Here is a 16,592-nt window from a genome sequence, read left to right on the forward strand (position 1 = left end):
TGTGACCTGTCTGTCTGTCGGAATATCGTAGTCCAATCAGTGTCGAGTTGTGTTCCGTACAGTACGGACTAAAGTCTGATTGAAAATCGACTCTTATGTTAAAGCTTTTTTTTTTCGAACTGCAGGCACTGCAATGCATTTTGAGTGCAATGCAAAATGAGTGCAATGCAAAATGAGTTCCATGCACTGCAATGCATTTTGAGTGCAATGCAAAATGAGTTCCGGGAGGGCTCACACTTACGTGCTTGGGCTGGCACTTTTCCCACTGCCCCACTAAGCAACGCAGTCCAGAACCAGGGCTGCATGTCAGTGTGAAGATGGATTATGTAAAAATATTGTTTGCACTATTGAGAAATTTTTTTAAAAGATGTTCTTTATGTTGTTTTGCCTAAAATATGGTTCTGATTTATTATTACAAATAATGAAAATAATAAATGTTAAATAGCCTAAATAAAACAATCTGATAATGTTCCTATGATGGTGTAAGACGCGTTATTTTTTTTATAAGTGCAATCCTAACCGCCTACCCCCTGCTCAGGTAAACACCCGCCACCTCACCCCACCCTATGCCTTCCACCAACCCGTCAGCCCAGGGTGTTCCTTATTTCCAGTTCTGAAAGTTGGCAACCCTAATTGGAGCAGCTAGCGATCTCGTCAACATGACTACCATTACCTCAGGATCTGCTGCACCTAAAATAAAATGCTATTTGATGAAGACTGAATTAAATTGTTAGTGTGAAGGCTTTACTTCATTTTATGATTAATAGTAAAGCTGGTCTCTCTACAATGCAGCTAACTATATACCAAAATGCATTAGTAAAGACATACTATTTTTCAAATCAATGCAGTCTGCAAATTGAGGGGAACGTTCAGGACTTCCCAAAGACTTCAGCCAAAAGCAAAAGCAGTTTCTCTGTCAAGTCATTTCTGAAACGTCTTTTCAGGGTAAGTCATGATCATTTGAGAAGCAAAAATCAAAGATCATATTCAAATACAAGAACTTGGACATAACTGTGTGTTTATGTTTTCCTGAGTAGAAGAAGAAAATTCCATTAACAGAAGAAAATGTTGAAGCTGTCAGCACTACAGAAAGGTAATAAAAGTGCAGAAGACTGAAAACTTTAGATATATGATTTTTTAGTAACAGCTGGATATGAGCAAATGTTCATGTATTTTTTAAGGTTGTTTATGGCCTTGAGTACAGCTAGACAGCATGTCGTGTTCTATTATATCTTTTATTTTAAAATTCTTTAATTCTTAGTTTAAACAGACAGAGAAGTCTAATCATTTCTTCTGTGTGGAATATGGCATGTTGTGCTAATTTCCATGTGGTTTATAATGATGAGATGTCACCCTGTCTGTCTGTCTGTCTGGCTCTCTCTCCAAACTATAGTGTAACGGATGTGTGTAGGGTGGATGAAGCCCAGAGTGAAAAGGCTAAAACACCCACACCAGTCCTCTCCGACGACAGAAAACAGCAGCTACAGGACAGAGGGTAAGAAATGCAGCAGCATATATTTGTACGTTCATAAAGGTTATTACTGAACATGAACCCTGATCAGTATTGTGTTTGTGTCTGTCTGATTTAATTGCAGGTTTGAAAACTTGGGAAACAGCTGCTACGTAAATGCCAGTATACAGTGCCTGTTCAGCGCAGACTCTTTCTGCAAACAGCTCATGAAGAACATTAATGAGGACATGCCAGATGAATCAGCCAACCTTACCGGATAGAGAAGAAGAAACAATGTTTTCTCAGTTTATTTATTATTTACTATTCAATTTCTTATTTTAGATTATGAATGATGAGAATGCTGATCTGGTAAAGTGTGTTTTGTGCTTTTGCAGATGTTTTGCAATGGCTGTTGAATCCACCGTCAAAAAGAACTTCAACTTTCAGCTCTTGTGTATCATCACATGTAAAGGGTGAGAACCACTAATAAACTAAATGTTTACGTTCTTTCATTTGTTCTATTTTCACTAGAAATGACATGTCCACTTTGTGTGTGTAGATGTGGAGCTGAGAAAACCAGGATTGAGAACTATAACCACCTCTCACTTGGTCTTGTGCCTCAGGGATCCATCAAAGACGGCCTAAATGTATTTTTTAGGGTAAGTAGCACACACATCCATGCAAGTTCCACTATGTACACAGTGGACAGGGCACTAATGCATTAAATGATGTCACACACACTAAAACCAGATTGAATTTTCTCTCAACTTTGCATTAAATGTGTGTGTGTGTGTGTGTGTGTGTGTGTGTTGCTCGCTCTCCGTGATACTGAAAGTTTTCGGGTTTGAATATCGATAATAAACAGCTTTTATTACGAGTTATGATTAATTCTCTCTACTGATGCGATGCTGAATGGGTTGATTAGATTACAGCCAATAAGAACTGTGCAGAAATAAAAGACTCGGTTCCTTTCGTTCATTTCAAAGATCCGTTCAATAGAATGGGATCGTTGGCGAACGACCCATCACTAGTATATCTGCAGTTAGCACTGAGCATGTGAGTGAGAGGGGTGCGCCTGTTTAGCGGAGCAGCCTTGTGATGTCAGGAACAAGATCAGTGAGCTTCAAACACAGATCTGCTCTGACAAAAGTGAGAGAGCTACTGATAACTTTACTGATAACTTTACTGATAATGCTTTGGAAATTTCGAGATGGAAACCCCGAACTTGAAGTATAGACGTAATGAAGTACAGTGTCTGTGTAGCCCCGAATATTTTTTTAAACACATTCGTTTTAATTAAACTGTTTTTATTTAAATAGAATTATAAGAACTTTGAAACAGATTTTATTAGTAATTTACACATTTTGTTTCATATTTTTTTATTTATAATTATTAAATGATTTATTTTTTCGGTGCATGTAATTACTTTTCCGAGAATATCTGGCGTACCACCTCGTGCTGCTTCACGTACCACCAGTGGTACGCATACCACAGTTTGAGAACCACTGGACTATTCCATGAATTATTCTTTATTTTTCTCTCTTTATCTGTATAATTTCATGCTGAGGCCTTCATGCATTTAAAGGACCCCTACTACCTAGTGCTTATCTCAGATCTATCCAATTTGGAAAAGAACTAAGCTAAGTGAATTCTAGCAAAGACAATCCAACATGTTGTAACGTCTATGAATAAAATCCTCAGACAGACTGTCTGGGTAAGTCTACCAGTTATGTATCATTTTTATTTTAATACTGTGTTGGAGATATAGTGTTAAAAATGATGTTATACCAATATTCTGAACACAAAGCTAAAGAACATTTGTACTGCATGCTTTAAATTACACATGTATTGATTTCTGTGTATTAGAGCTGTTTAATCTATATAATCAGTATTTAGATTTTGTTCTGTTATTATGTTAGTGATATTAAGATTTCACTTTTACAATCAGATACGTTTTAAAATTACTTTGTGTAATAAAACTCTTCCCACACTAAGAGCAATGCTATGGTTTCTCTCCAGTGTGAATGCACTGGTGTATTTTGAGAGGACTTTGATGATTAAAACTCCTTCCACACTGTGAGCACTGATATGATTTCTCTCCAGTGTGAATGCGCTGGTGTCTTTTCAGATCACTCTGTCCATTGAAACTCTTCCCACACTGTGAGCACTGATACGGTTTCTCTCCAGTGTGAATGCGCTGGTGTATTTTAAAATGACCCAGTTGATTAAAACTCTTCCCACACTGTAAGCACTGATATGGTTTCTCTCCAGTGTGAATGCGCTGGTGTCTTTTAAAATGACCCAGTTGATTAAAACTCTTCCCACACTGTAAGCACTGATATGGTTTCTCTCCAGTGTGAATGCGCTGGTGTCTTTTAAAATGACCCAGTTGATTAAAACTCTTCCCACACTGTAAGCACTGATATGGTTTCTCTCCAGTGTGAATGCGCTGGTGTCTTTTAAAATGACCCAGTTGATTAAAACTCATCCCACACTGTGAGCACTGATATGGTTTCTCTCCAGTGTGAATGCGCTGGTGTTTTTTTAGATCAATCTGTGTATTGAAACTTTTTTCACACTGTGAGCACTGATACGGTTTCTCTCCAGTGTGAATGCGCTGGTGTATTTTGAGATCACTCTGTGTATAAAAACTCTTCTCACACTGTGAGCACTGATATGGTTTCTCTCCAGTGTGAATGCGCTGGTGTATTTTAAGATTACTCTGTGTATAAAAACTCTTCTCACACTGTGAGCAATGATATGGTTTCTCTCCAGTGTGAATGCGCTGGTGTATTTTGAGATTACTCTGTCGATTAAAACTCTTCCCACACTGTGAGCACTGATATGGTTTCTCTCCAGTGTGAATGCGCTGGTGTATTTTGAGATCACTCTGTGTATTAAAACTCTTACCACACTGTGAGCACTGATACGATTTCTCTCCAGTGTGAATGCGCTGGTGTCTTTTAAAATGACTCAGTTGATTAAAACTCTTCCCACACTGTGAGCACTGATATGGTTTCTCTCCAGTGTGAATGCACTGGTGTTTTTTGAGAGGACTTTGATAATTAAAACTCTTCCCACACTGTGAGCACTGATATGGTTTCTCTCCAGCGTGAATGCACTGGTGTTTTTTTAGATCACTCTGTGTATTGAAACTCTTCTCACACCGTGAGCACTGATATGGTTTCTCTCCAGTGTGAATGCGCTGGTGTATTTTGAGATTACTCTGTGTATAAAAACTCTTCTCACACTGTGAGCACTGATATGGTTTCTCTCCAGTGTGAATGCGCTGGTGTATTTTGAGATTACTCTGTCGATTAAAACTCTTCCCACACTGTGAGCACTGATATGGTTTCTCTCCAGTGTGAATGCGCTGGTGTATTTTGAGAGCACCCCGGGTACTGAAGCTCCTCCCACACTGTGAGCAGACGCTTCCTTCTCTCTGTGTGGGACTGAGAGACGTGTTAATGCTGACAGTACCAGAGGACGTTTGCTGATTACTGGAGCTTCTGGTGGGCGTCAGATCCTCATGTTCAGTCTTAATCTTCACCAGAGTCTCATATTTAACATGGTTGCAGCTCTTGATGTGATTGTGGAGGTGATTTTGGGTTGTAGAGGAACGTGGACACGAGGAGCAGCAGAAATCCTTGTTCAGTTCTGAAGCACAAAATAATCAAATATATTTATAACATTATAAATAATCAAATACATTTATAACATTATAACTAATAAAATACATTTATAACATTATTAATAATCAAATACATTTATAACATTATAAATCATCAAATACATTTATAACATTATAAATAATCAAATACATTTATAACATTATAAATCATCAAATACATTTATAACATTATAAATAATAAAATACATTTATAACATTATAAATAATAAAATACATTTATAACATTATAAATAATAAAATACATTTATAACATTATAAATAATAAAATACATTTATAACATTATAAATAATCAAACACATTTATAACATTATAAATCATCAAATACATTTATAACATTATAAATAATCATATACATTTATAACATTATAAATAATCAAATACATTTATAACATTATAAATAATCAAATACATTTATAACATTATAAATAATCATATACATTTATAACATTATAAATAATCAAATACATTTATAACATTATAAATAATCAAATACATTTATAACATTATAAATAATCAGATACATTTATAACATTATAAATAATCAAATACATTTATAACATTATAAATAATAAAATACATTTATAACATTATAAATAATCAAATACATTTATAACATTATAAATAATCAAATACATTTATAACATTATAAATAATCAAATACATTTATAACATTATAAATAATCAAATACATTTATAACATTATAAATAATCAAATACATTTATAACATTATAAATAATAAAATACATTTATAACATTATAAATAATAAAATACATTTATAACATTATAAATAATCAAATACATTTATAACATTATAAATAATCAAATACATTTATAACATTATAAATAATCAAATACATTTATAACATTATAAATAATCAAATACATTTATAACATTATAAATAATCAAATACATTTATAACATTATAAATAATCAAATACATTTATAACATTATAAATAATCAAATACATTTATAACATTATAAATAATAAAATACATTTATAACATTATAAATAATCAAATACATTTATAACATTATAAATAATCAAATACATTTATAACATTATAAATAATCAAATACATTTATAACATTATAAATAATCATATACATTTATAACATTATAAATAATCAAATACATTTATAACATTATAAATAATAAATAATGTTAGTAATTGTTAAACTGAGATCTGATGCTAAAGTCCTGTAACGTGATTCATCCTGCATTCATCATTTCCTGCTCACACTGATCTGCATGAGCACAATACAAGCTTTCACTGTATGATGCTTCATCCCAGGTTCCTCTGATTCTATTCAATCCAAATCTTATTTTACTCAAGATAAAAAATATCTTACTGAGTTCATCTTTATCTTCAGGTTCTTCCTTCTTCACAGGCTTCATCTGGAAACCTCCACACTGTTGGTCCACTGGGGTGAGGTGTTCCTCAGGGATCGAGGTTCCTTCACCTGAAATTTCTTTGTTTTGTGAAGAAAAGAAATAAGGTTGTTATTGTTGGTGGTAACGACCAACTTCTTTATTAAGCACTTAAGTTAGAACTAACAGACACGTACTTCTACACTATCTGTCAAAAAAGACGACTCATAAACCTTTGTTCAAACAGGGTTTCAGCAGATTTAATAATAATAATAATAATACAACCCCCCAAAAAATACTTGGGACAGTATGGAAAATAATAAAACACAGAGTTTCTTACACTGACTTTGACTTTTATTTGATGTCAGACAGGATGAAGCTGAGATATTTCATCTTTTATCTGCTCAACTTCATTTCATTTATTAATAAACATCCATTCCTGCATTTCAGGCCTGTAACACATTCCAAAAATAGTTGGGACCGTTCTTTATTGGGGACAGGTCAGGACAGCAGGCAGGCCAGTCCAGTACCCGTACCCTCTTATTCCTCAACCACACCTTTGTAATGTGTGCAGCAGGTGGTTTTAATCGTCTTGTTAAAAAATGCTGGACATCCCTGGAAAAGACGACGTCTTGAAGGCAGCACATGTTGCTGATAACAGTCTGGATCCTTTTCGTCTTTGGTCCGGATCACATGCTGTCCATTTTACCATAAAAGGACCTGAAATGCTGATTCATCTGACCACAATACATGTTTCCACCTTTGGGAAAGATGGCGGCGCATGCACCCGAGCGTCTCACCAGGCTTAGTGATCTAGTGTTTATTTATTTGCCAATTTACTGCGTTTTCACTTGAATCACTCGAGTGAACTACACATATGACAGACAGACGCTGATGGACATTCATTTATACCGCTTTAAGTGTTGTTTTGGACCGTCCATTCAAGTTCAACCGGCTACTTCCAGAGGTGAGCAGAACACCGCGTCCAAGCGAGCTGTTCATCCCAACAGGAAGAGCCAAAACAGGGTAAATGTGGAGGATAGCACGCTAAGCTAAAACTACCTTGTATCTTCCTTGCCAATATGCCATGAGAAAATAAAAATCTGGACCCTGATACAGAAGAGGATCATGGACTGCAGCTAAACCACAGCGTGGTGGAACTGATGAAGAGTTTCTGTGGTGGTGTTTGCCTTTATGTAAACAAAACCTGCTGCATGGACTCTGTCATAGTTAATACCTACTGCTCTGCTGACCTGGAATACCTGGTTATAACGTGTAGACCCTTTATAACCAGGTATTATAACCACCAGAGGTTTCATGCATTGTTACTGCTGCAGTTTATATCCCTCCAGATGCTAATGCTAACGCAGCTATAAAAGACCTTTGTGAACCCAGATGGAGTCTTTATTGTTTCTGGAGACTTTAATCACTGCAGTTTAAGATCTGGATTTCCAAAGTTTCATCAGAAGCTCCACCCCTCCCCCACCTGGGTCAGTCTCATCACCTGTCCTTGTTCCTGCTCCCCAAGTACACCCCAGTCATCAGACGTCTGATACCCACAATAAGGACAGTTAAGATCTGGACGGAAGCTGCAGACTCATCTCTCCAGGACCATCAGCACAAACAATCATGTATATATTAAATATATCAGCTTATATACTCGACTTTATTTATTCTCATTCATTACCCAATCATTCAGCCACTTGTATTCACCTGGCATTACTCTGTAATTATATACTAGTCTACACACTGTACAGTCAGCATGATCTGTTTAATATTCTTTACTTCTGTCTCCTCATTTCACTCACCTGCTCACTTATGCACTAAAATCTACAATCTGAACCCTAGATCACAACAATATTCAAAATATAGTCTTACTGAGTTCATCTGTATCTTCAGGTTCTTCCTTCTTCACAGGCTTCATCTGGAAACCTCCACACTGTTGGTCCTCTGAGAAGAGCAGTTCCACAGAAGCAACAAGTTCTGGAGGGATTAAAGTGACTTCACCTGAAATTCATCAATATGAGAAGAAGAAACTCAACAACTGGAGGAAACTGAAGGTTGTGGGTTTGATTTCCAATCACAAATAAATCCTAGTTAGATTAAAACTCAAATCCAGACTGGAGTGTAGCAGCACAGGACAGTACGGTACAGTACAGGTTCTAATCCCACTATCCACTTTCTCTTATTACTGATTAGTGACTCCAATACTAACTGTACTGTACCATACTGTACTGTACCACACTGTACTGTACCATACTGTACTGTACCATACTGTACTGTACCACACTGTACTGTACCACACTGTACTGTACCATACTGTACTGTACCATACCACACTGTACTGTACCACACTGTACTGTACCATACTGTACTGTACCACACTGTACTGTACCATACTGTACTGTACCACACTGTACTGTACCATACTGTACTGTACCATACTGTACTGTACCACACTGTACTGTACCATACTGTACTGTACCACACTGTACTGTACCACACTGTACCATACTGTACTGTACCACACTGTACTGTACCACACTGTACTGTACCATACTGTACCGTACTGTACCATACTGTACTGTACCACACTGTACCACACTGTACTGTACCATACTGTACTGTACCACACTGTACTGTACCACACTGTACTGTACCACACTGTACTGTACCATACTGAACTGTACCATACTGTACCATACTGTACCACACTGTACTGTACCACACTGTACTGTACCATACTGTACTGTACCACACTGTACTGTAACATACTGTACTGTACCACACTGTACTGTACCACACTGTACTGTACCACAATGTACTGTACCATACTGTACTGTACCACACTGTACTGTACCATACTGTACTGTATCATACTGTACTGTACCACACTGTACTGTACCATACTGTACTGTACCACACTGTACTGTGCCACACTGTACTGTACTGTACCATACTGTACTGTACCACACTGTACTGTACCACAATGTACTGTACCATACTGTACTGTACCACACTGTACTGTACCATACTGTACTGTACCATACTGTACTGTACCACACTGTACTGTACCATACTGTACTGTACCATACTGTACTGTACCATACCATACTGTACTGTACCATACTGTACTGTACCTCAATGTACTGTACCATACTGTACTGTACCACACTGTACTGTACCTCAATGTACTGTACCACAATGTACTGTATCATACTGTACTGTACCACACTGTACTGTACCACACTGTACTGTACCACACTGTACTGTACCATACTACTGTATACTGTACCACACTGTACTGTACCATACTGTACTGTACCACACTGTACTGTACCATACTGTACTGTACCATACTGTACTGTACCACACTGTACTGTACCTCAATGTACTGTACCACACTGTACTGTACCACACTGTACTGTACCACACTGTACTGTACATCAATGAAACTGAATCTAATATACCGCCTGACTGTACCAGCGATGATTTTTTTAAATTCTTTAATGACAAGATAGAAAAATTACGACTTCTGAGTCAAAGTGTGTCACTTGCCAATGTTAAGTATGGACTCACTCCGAGCAGCATTGGTGATAATAGTAACGAGTTAATCCAACTAAATTCCTTTAATCCAATCTCCCAAAATGAACTAACTGTGTTGATTAAATCATCAAAGTCATCATCGTGTATACTTGATCCTGTTCCAACTCGTTTACTTAAAGATTTACTCCCAGCTATTGTAGAGCCCCTGCTTACATTAATCAATGCATCCCTTAGCCTTGGGTATGTACCTAAATTGTTTAAAAGTGCTGTTATTAAACCCCTGATTAAAAAACCTAATCTTGATCCACATGTTTTATCTAATTATAGGCCAATTTCAAACCTTCCTTTTGTCTCAAAGATATTAGAAAAAGTTGTTTCCAAACAATTATGTTCTTATTTGAATGAAAATTGTATTCATGAAAAATTTCAATCAGGATTTAGACCCAACCATAGTACCGAAACTGCATTAATTAGAGTAGTTAACGAGTTGTTAATGTCTTCTGATAATGGATGTGTCTCTTTTCTTGTTCTATTAATCTATCTGTTAAAGGACTCGCACTCTCTTGGTTTCATTCATATTTGACTGACCGCTCGCAATTTGTTTATGTAAATAATAAATGCTCAGAAACTACAAAAGTAAAGTGTGGTGTTCCACAGGGGTCGGTACTGGGACCCCTATTATTTACACTCTATATGCTTCCACTAGGTGAAATTATTCATAAACATGGCATAAAATTTCACTGCTATGCAGATGACTCTCAGCTGTATATATCAGCCAAACCAAATGATACCGACACAATCAGTAAGATAGAAGATTGTGTAAATGACATAAAAAACTGGATGTCGTGTAATTTTCTTTTACTTAATTCAGATAAAACTGAGGTTTTACTTGTTGGCTCTAAAGCTGCAAGAGACAAGTTGTCTAACCTGGTGCTAAACCTAAACACTTTCTCTGTTACTCCCAGCCCAGATGTAAAAAACTTAGGTGTCACACTAGATTCAGATCTTTCCTTTGATACACACATTAATAATATTACTAGAGTTGCTTTCTATCATTTGCGTAATATCTCTAAAATAAGAAATATACTATCTGCTAATGACGCCGAAAAACTGATCCATGCGTTTATAACTTCTCGGTTAGATTATTGTAATGCTCTTCTAATTGGATGCTCTGGTAGATCCATAAACAAACTCCAGTTAGTTCAAAATGCAGCAGCTCGAGTGCTAACTAGAACTAGAAAATTTGATCATATTAGTCCAGTTCTATCGTCTCTACACTGGCTGCCAGTTAAATTCCGCATTGAATACAAAATAATTTTACTAACCTATAAAGCGCTACATGGTCTGGCTCCACAGTATCTGAGTGAACTTATTAATCACTATAATCCAGCGCGTCCACTTCGTTCACAAGATGCAGGGTTACTTATAGTTCCTAAAATTAAAAAGATCACGGCTGGTGGAAGAGCATTTTCTTACAAAGCTCCACAACTTTGGAATAATCTTCCTGCCTCTGTTCGGGATTCGGACACAGTCTCAATGTTTAAGTCTAGACTGAAAACATATTTATTTTCTCAAGCTTTTGAGTAATATAGACAAAGGCGCAGAGCTTGGGGGTTCTTGGTCATAGAAACTTGTGGTGATCAGGGATGTTGGGTTGCTGTCGTTCTGCCTCTCTTATCTGATCACTCAGGTTTGATGACGGTGGGGAGATGGGCGCTGATGTCCTGTGAAAGCCTTCATGACCTTATTACCTGCTCGCTCTCCCTTTTAGTTATGCTGTAATAATTAGGGCTGCCGGAGTCTAAAACTCTCTGTAAAACTGTTTTACTCAACTAGCATTGTACATTATTAACTACATTCTTTGTTGTTTTACTCCAAGGGCATTCTGATGGAAACCTGTTTACCCGCCGAGGTTAAGGATTAAAAGTCGAGACTGCCGTGACAACGATGCTGCTCCTGCCGGATGTGACGGGTCTGGAGTAATTTCCACCAAGATTGACAAGAAATCACTACAGACTTTATTGAAGATTATTTATCTATTTATTACCAGTTATAACTTTTAGTTCATTTAATTCTGTGTTTATATGCTTTGTGTAAATTATGTATTTATTTAAAGTTTCCTCCAGACCACCCAAGAAGGATGGGCCCTGCTGAGTCTGGTTCCTCTCAAGGTTTCTTCCTGTAATTTTCAGGGAGTTTTTCCTTGCCACAGTCGCCCTCGGCTTGCTCAACAGGGGTTTTTGTATCTATTGGTCATGGATTTTGTAAAGTTGCTTTGTGACAATGTCTATTGTAAAAAGCGCTATATAAATAAAGTTGACTTGACTTGACTTGACTACTGTACCTCAATGTACTGTACCACACTGTACCATACTGTACTGTACCACACTGTACTGTACCACACTGTACTGTACCATACTGTACTGTACCATACTGTACTGTACCACACTGTACTGTACCATACTGTACTGTACCACACTGTACTGTACCATACTGTACTGTACCACACTGTACTGTACCACACTGTACTGTACCTCAATGTACTGTACCATACTGTACTGTACCTCAATGTACTGTACCTCAATGTACTGTACCATACTGTACTGTACCACACTGTACTGTACCACACTGTACTGTACCACACTGCACTGTACCACACTGTACTGTACCATACTGTACTGTACCTCAATGTACTGTACCTCAATGTACTGTACCATACTGTACTGTACCACACTGTACTGTACCACACTGCACTGTACCACACTGTACTGTACCACACTGTACTGTACCACACTGTACTGTACCATACTGTACTGTACCACACTGCACTGTACCACACTGTACTGTACCACACTGTACTGTACCACACTGTACTGTACCACACTGTACTGTACCATACTGTACTGTACCACACTGTACTGTACCACACTGTACTGTACCTCAATGTACTGTACCATACTGTACTGTACCTCAATGTACTGTACCTCAATGTACTGTACCATACTGTACTGTACCACACTGTACTGTACCACACTGTACTGTACCACACTGCACTGTACCACACTGTACTGTACCATACTGTACTGTACCTCAATGTACTGTACCTCAATGTACTGTACCATACTGTACTGTACCACACTGTACTGTACCACACTGTACTGTACCACACTGCACTGTACCACACTGTACTGTACCACACTGTACTGTACCACACTGTACTGTACCTCAATGTACTGTACCACACTGTGCTGTACCTCAATGTACTGTACCACACTGTACTGTACCACACTGTACTGTACCATACTGTACTGTACCATACTGTACTGTACCACACTGTACTGTGTCATACTGTACTGTACCACACTGTACTGTACCACACTGCACTGTACCACACTGTACTGTACCACACTGTACTGTACCACACTGTACTGTACCATACTGTACTGTACCACACTGTACTGTATCATACTGTACTGTACCACACTGTACTGTACCATACTGTACTGTACCACACTGTACTGTACCATACTGTACTGTACCACACTGTACTGTATCATACTGTACTGTACCACACTGCACTGTATCATGCTTCATATTTACTTACAGAAGAAATCATCATCATCTTCATCCTCCTCCTTTTGTATTATTTTCTTCTGGAATTCTTCATTTTGTAGATCCACAGGGGTGACGTGTCCCTCTTCTGTTGACTGCATTATTAAAGCTCTAACAGATAGACAGACAGATAGATAGATGTGCTGTATTCATAATTAAAGGAACATTTTTAGACTGTTGTAACTGGCTGTTGTTATTGTTATGAACTGAAGCTGGTCTGTACACAACCAAATTGACACTTTGCTTAAGTTTGCTTAAATTTGCCATCACATTATTTATTACAGTAAAATGATCTCAAAATCACAAGATGAGCACTAGAGTAAATGTTCTTCATGATCATAGGGGTGACATTTAATAACAATTTGATTTGCTTATTTTATTGCTCTTCAAAAAGTGGTATTAACACAACCGAATAAACACTTCACATGAGTTTGAGATCCGATCACAACAAATTCGTCCAGTAAAAATGTCTGAAATGTATTTCATTAATAACAGAAATCTTGAATTGAGTGGATTTTGTGCATCAGAACACTGTAAATAATGTTTAATAAACTGTAAACAGCAGTTTTACCCTCTTTAACGCTTCGGATACCGTAATACATGGTTTAGACACGCAGTAAACAATTACAGACGCTCGCTTACACTTTTCACCTGACTGCAGGGATGGACTGGCCATCGGGAGGGTCGGGAGTTTTCCCGGTGGGCCGCTCTGTATGTGGGCCGCTGAGAGAGTGAAAACTAAATTCTGTTTTAATATTCCTGAATAATAATCCTGAAGTGTGCATTGGCCCACCACAGTATTCTCACTGCATATCCATTGGCCAATCACAGAAATGTCCCTCCCCCAGGATAAACCGTAATCACAACCACCAGAATGAGTGCGAGATGGAGAAAGGGTCGAAAAAGCGTAAGCAGAAAAAGCCCGTGATGAAAAACAGAAAAAGCTGCAAGCAGATGCAGAAAAGTGCAGGAAACTGGACAACCTGTTTGGCAGTGAGGAACTACAGCATAGCCAAAGAGCAGAAAAGGAAAAGTTAGCGTTCAGTGACTCGGCTTCGTTAGTAACGCCATTTAAGAAGAGACTGTGGGCCCATCTCAAATGTCGCCTATGCCCTACTTAGGGTACTGCCTAACAGTACAAAACATTTCTAACAGTACAAAACATTTCTTTTAACAGTCACTGAATGATTAATAAGTAGTTATCTAAGCTACTGTTGGATATCAGGGGCTTTAAAGCAGCCGTTTTAAGGACGATTTTTGTAAAAGTTCTATGATGTCATGTCCAAGTGCACTACATAGGGAGGTGGATATAATTTGAGATGGTACCATTAGTCTCTGCTCTTCAGAAAAAGTAAACACTATCTTGTCCTCTATAATACAGAAAGGAAAATGCAGCTGTTCAGGACATTTTTTAGAGTGATTATGTGCATAGCTCACATGGTTAATTTCCCTTGTCAACATTATTTCTTTGCTCATCGGAGCAATGCACTAATTTGGAACAAACGTGAATCACGTGTGAATAAAAGTGCGAAAAAAGCATATTTACCAGTGTTAAAGATTAAATGAAAGAAAGGTTTAATTTTATTTCTTGCGGTTTAATGAAACAGGATGGGGAAATCCAATAGAACCATTTAAGAAATTGTAAATTTTATGTGTGTGATAGATGGATAGAACTATTAATCCCAAAGGAAAGTTGGAAATATATATAATTGTTTGTAGTTATGTTTTTATTATTTTAATTTTTATTATAGTGAGTTAATAACTTTAGTGGTAAGATAGATGAAAACTATTAATATCAATCATCTAACATTTGAGTAGGGGGTGATATGTGTGGCGCAATGTGCTTGTAGTGGGCTGGTGAAGAAAAAAGTCCAGGGCTGAATTTTGTTCCCAGTCCAGCCCTGCCTGACTGTGACTATAAAACTCTACAAACCACCTGTAAACAAAGTTCCACTGTAAACAAAGTTCCACTGTAAACAAAGTTCCACTATAAACAAAGTTTAAAAATATCACGTGTTTATTTAAAAATGTGAGATTTAATCATGAAGAAACTCAATCAGTTCCGCTCAATTGATTCATTTTGCTGGGTCGGTTCAAATGAATCGGTTCATCAGTACTGAATCTTGTGTGATGCTAACAGTTAGCGGAGCAGCTAATAGTTTGTGTGTTTAAATGGAAGTGGAGTTAAATTTCCTCAAATCCTCACAGTGATGTTTTATTATGAACTCTAGTTTTATTATGAATTAGAATGTAGTTATAATTAAATATAAGGGTTATAAATAAATACCTATTTTACTTACAGATGAGGCTCTACAGTACAAACACAGCAGCTTCTTGTTCTTCTTATGATGGTTAATGGCGGATGGCAGAACAACTTAAGACGCACCAGCGCCACCAACTGGACTGGAGTAGAACAGCAGCTCAGCGGTAATAAACCTCCATTAGCCCTGAATCTCTCAGCTAGATTTAGAGAGGACTACAGTGTGCAGTGTTGGGGGTAACACGGTACAAAGTAACACATTACAGTAATGTCATTACTTTTTTCTGTAACGGCATCGTGGGGCGTCGTCGTCTGCACGCTTGGCATCGGCTGAGCTTACTCGTGTGTTTCAAAGTGATATTGAGGTTACATTAAAAGTTGTGACACTAAGCTCTGTTTTTGAGGGTGTGTGGGTGTGTGTGAGTGTGTGTGTGTGTGTGTGTGTGTGTGAGTGTGAGTGTGTGTGTGTGTGTGTGTTTTCTTTAGGTTAAGTGTGTTGCTTTATTTAATATTTTTCTCTGTTATTAGTCTCGTCCATTTCATTCTTTTCTTTAAAGATTTGCTTAGAGCTGGATTTCTCTTTGTTGTTGTTTTCATTGTTATTTAGAAATTTTATAAATAAATTGTGTGTTTTGGAAAGATTGTTTCCTCCTCATTAT

At 37.3% G+C, this 16,592-nt stretch overlaps 1 protein-coding gene and 1 long non-coding RNA gene across 2 annotated transcripts in view; both read right to left on the reverse strand.

Moving 5' to 3' along the window:
• Positions 1–2,815: 2,815 nt before the first annotated feature.
• Positions 2,816–16,592, reverse strand: part of LOC134326271 (zinc finger protein 585A-like) — a 338,798-nt gene continuing 325,021 nt past the window's right edge. The window contains exon 6 of the mRNA XM_063008438.1: positions 2,816–4,828. Coding sequence (XP_062864508.1) covers positions 3,453–4,828 — 1,376 coding nt within the window. The 3' untranslated portion in view covers positions 2,816–3,452. The remainder of the gene's footprint in view (positions 4,829–16,592) is intronic.
• Positions 8,491–14,727, reverse strand: LOC134326834 (uncharacterized). Its single transcript, XR_010014594.1, has 3 exons — positions 14,316–14,727; positions 13,666–13,784; positions 8,491–8,522 (listed from the first exon to the last, which is right to left on the reverse strand). It is a non-coding gene; the product is annotated as an uncharacterized LOC134326834 (long non-coding RNA).

Source organism: Trichomycterus rosablanca, chromosome 14, assembly GCF_030014385.1.
Source record: "Trichomycterus rosablanca isolate fTriRos1 chromosome 14, fTriRos1.hap1, whole genome shotgun sequence".
Classification (NCBI taxonomy): Eukaryota; Metazoa; Chordata; class Actinopteri; order Siluriformes; family Trichomycteridae; genus Trichomycterus; species Trichomycterus rosablanca.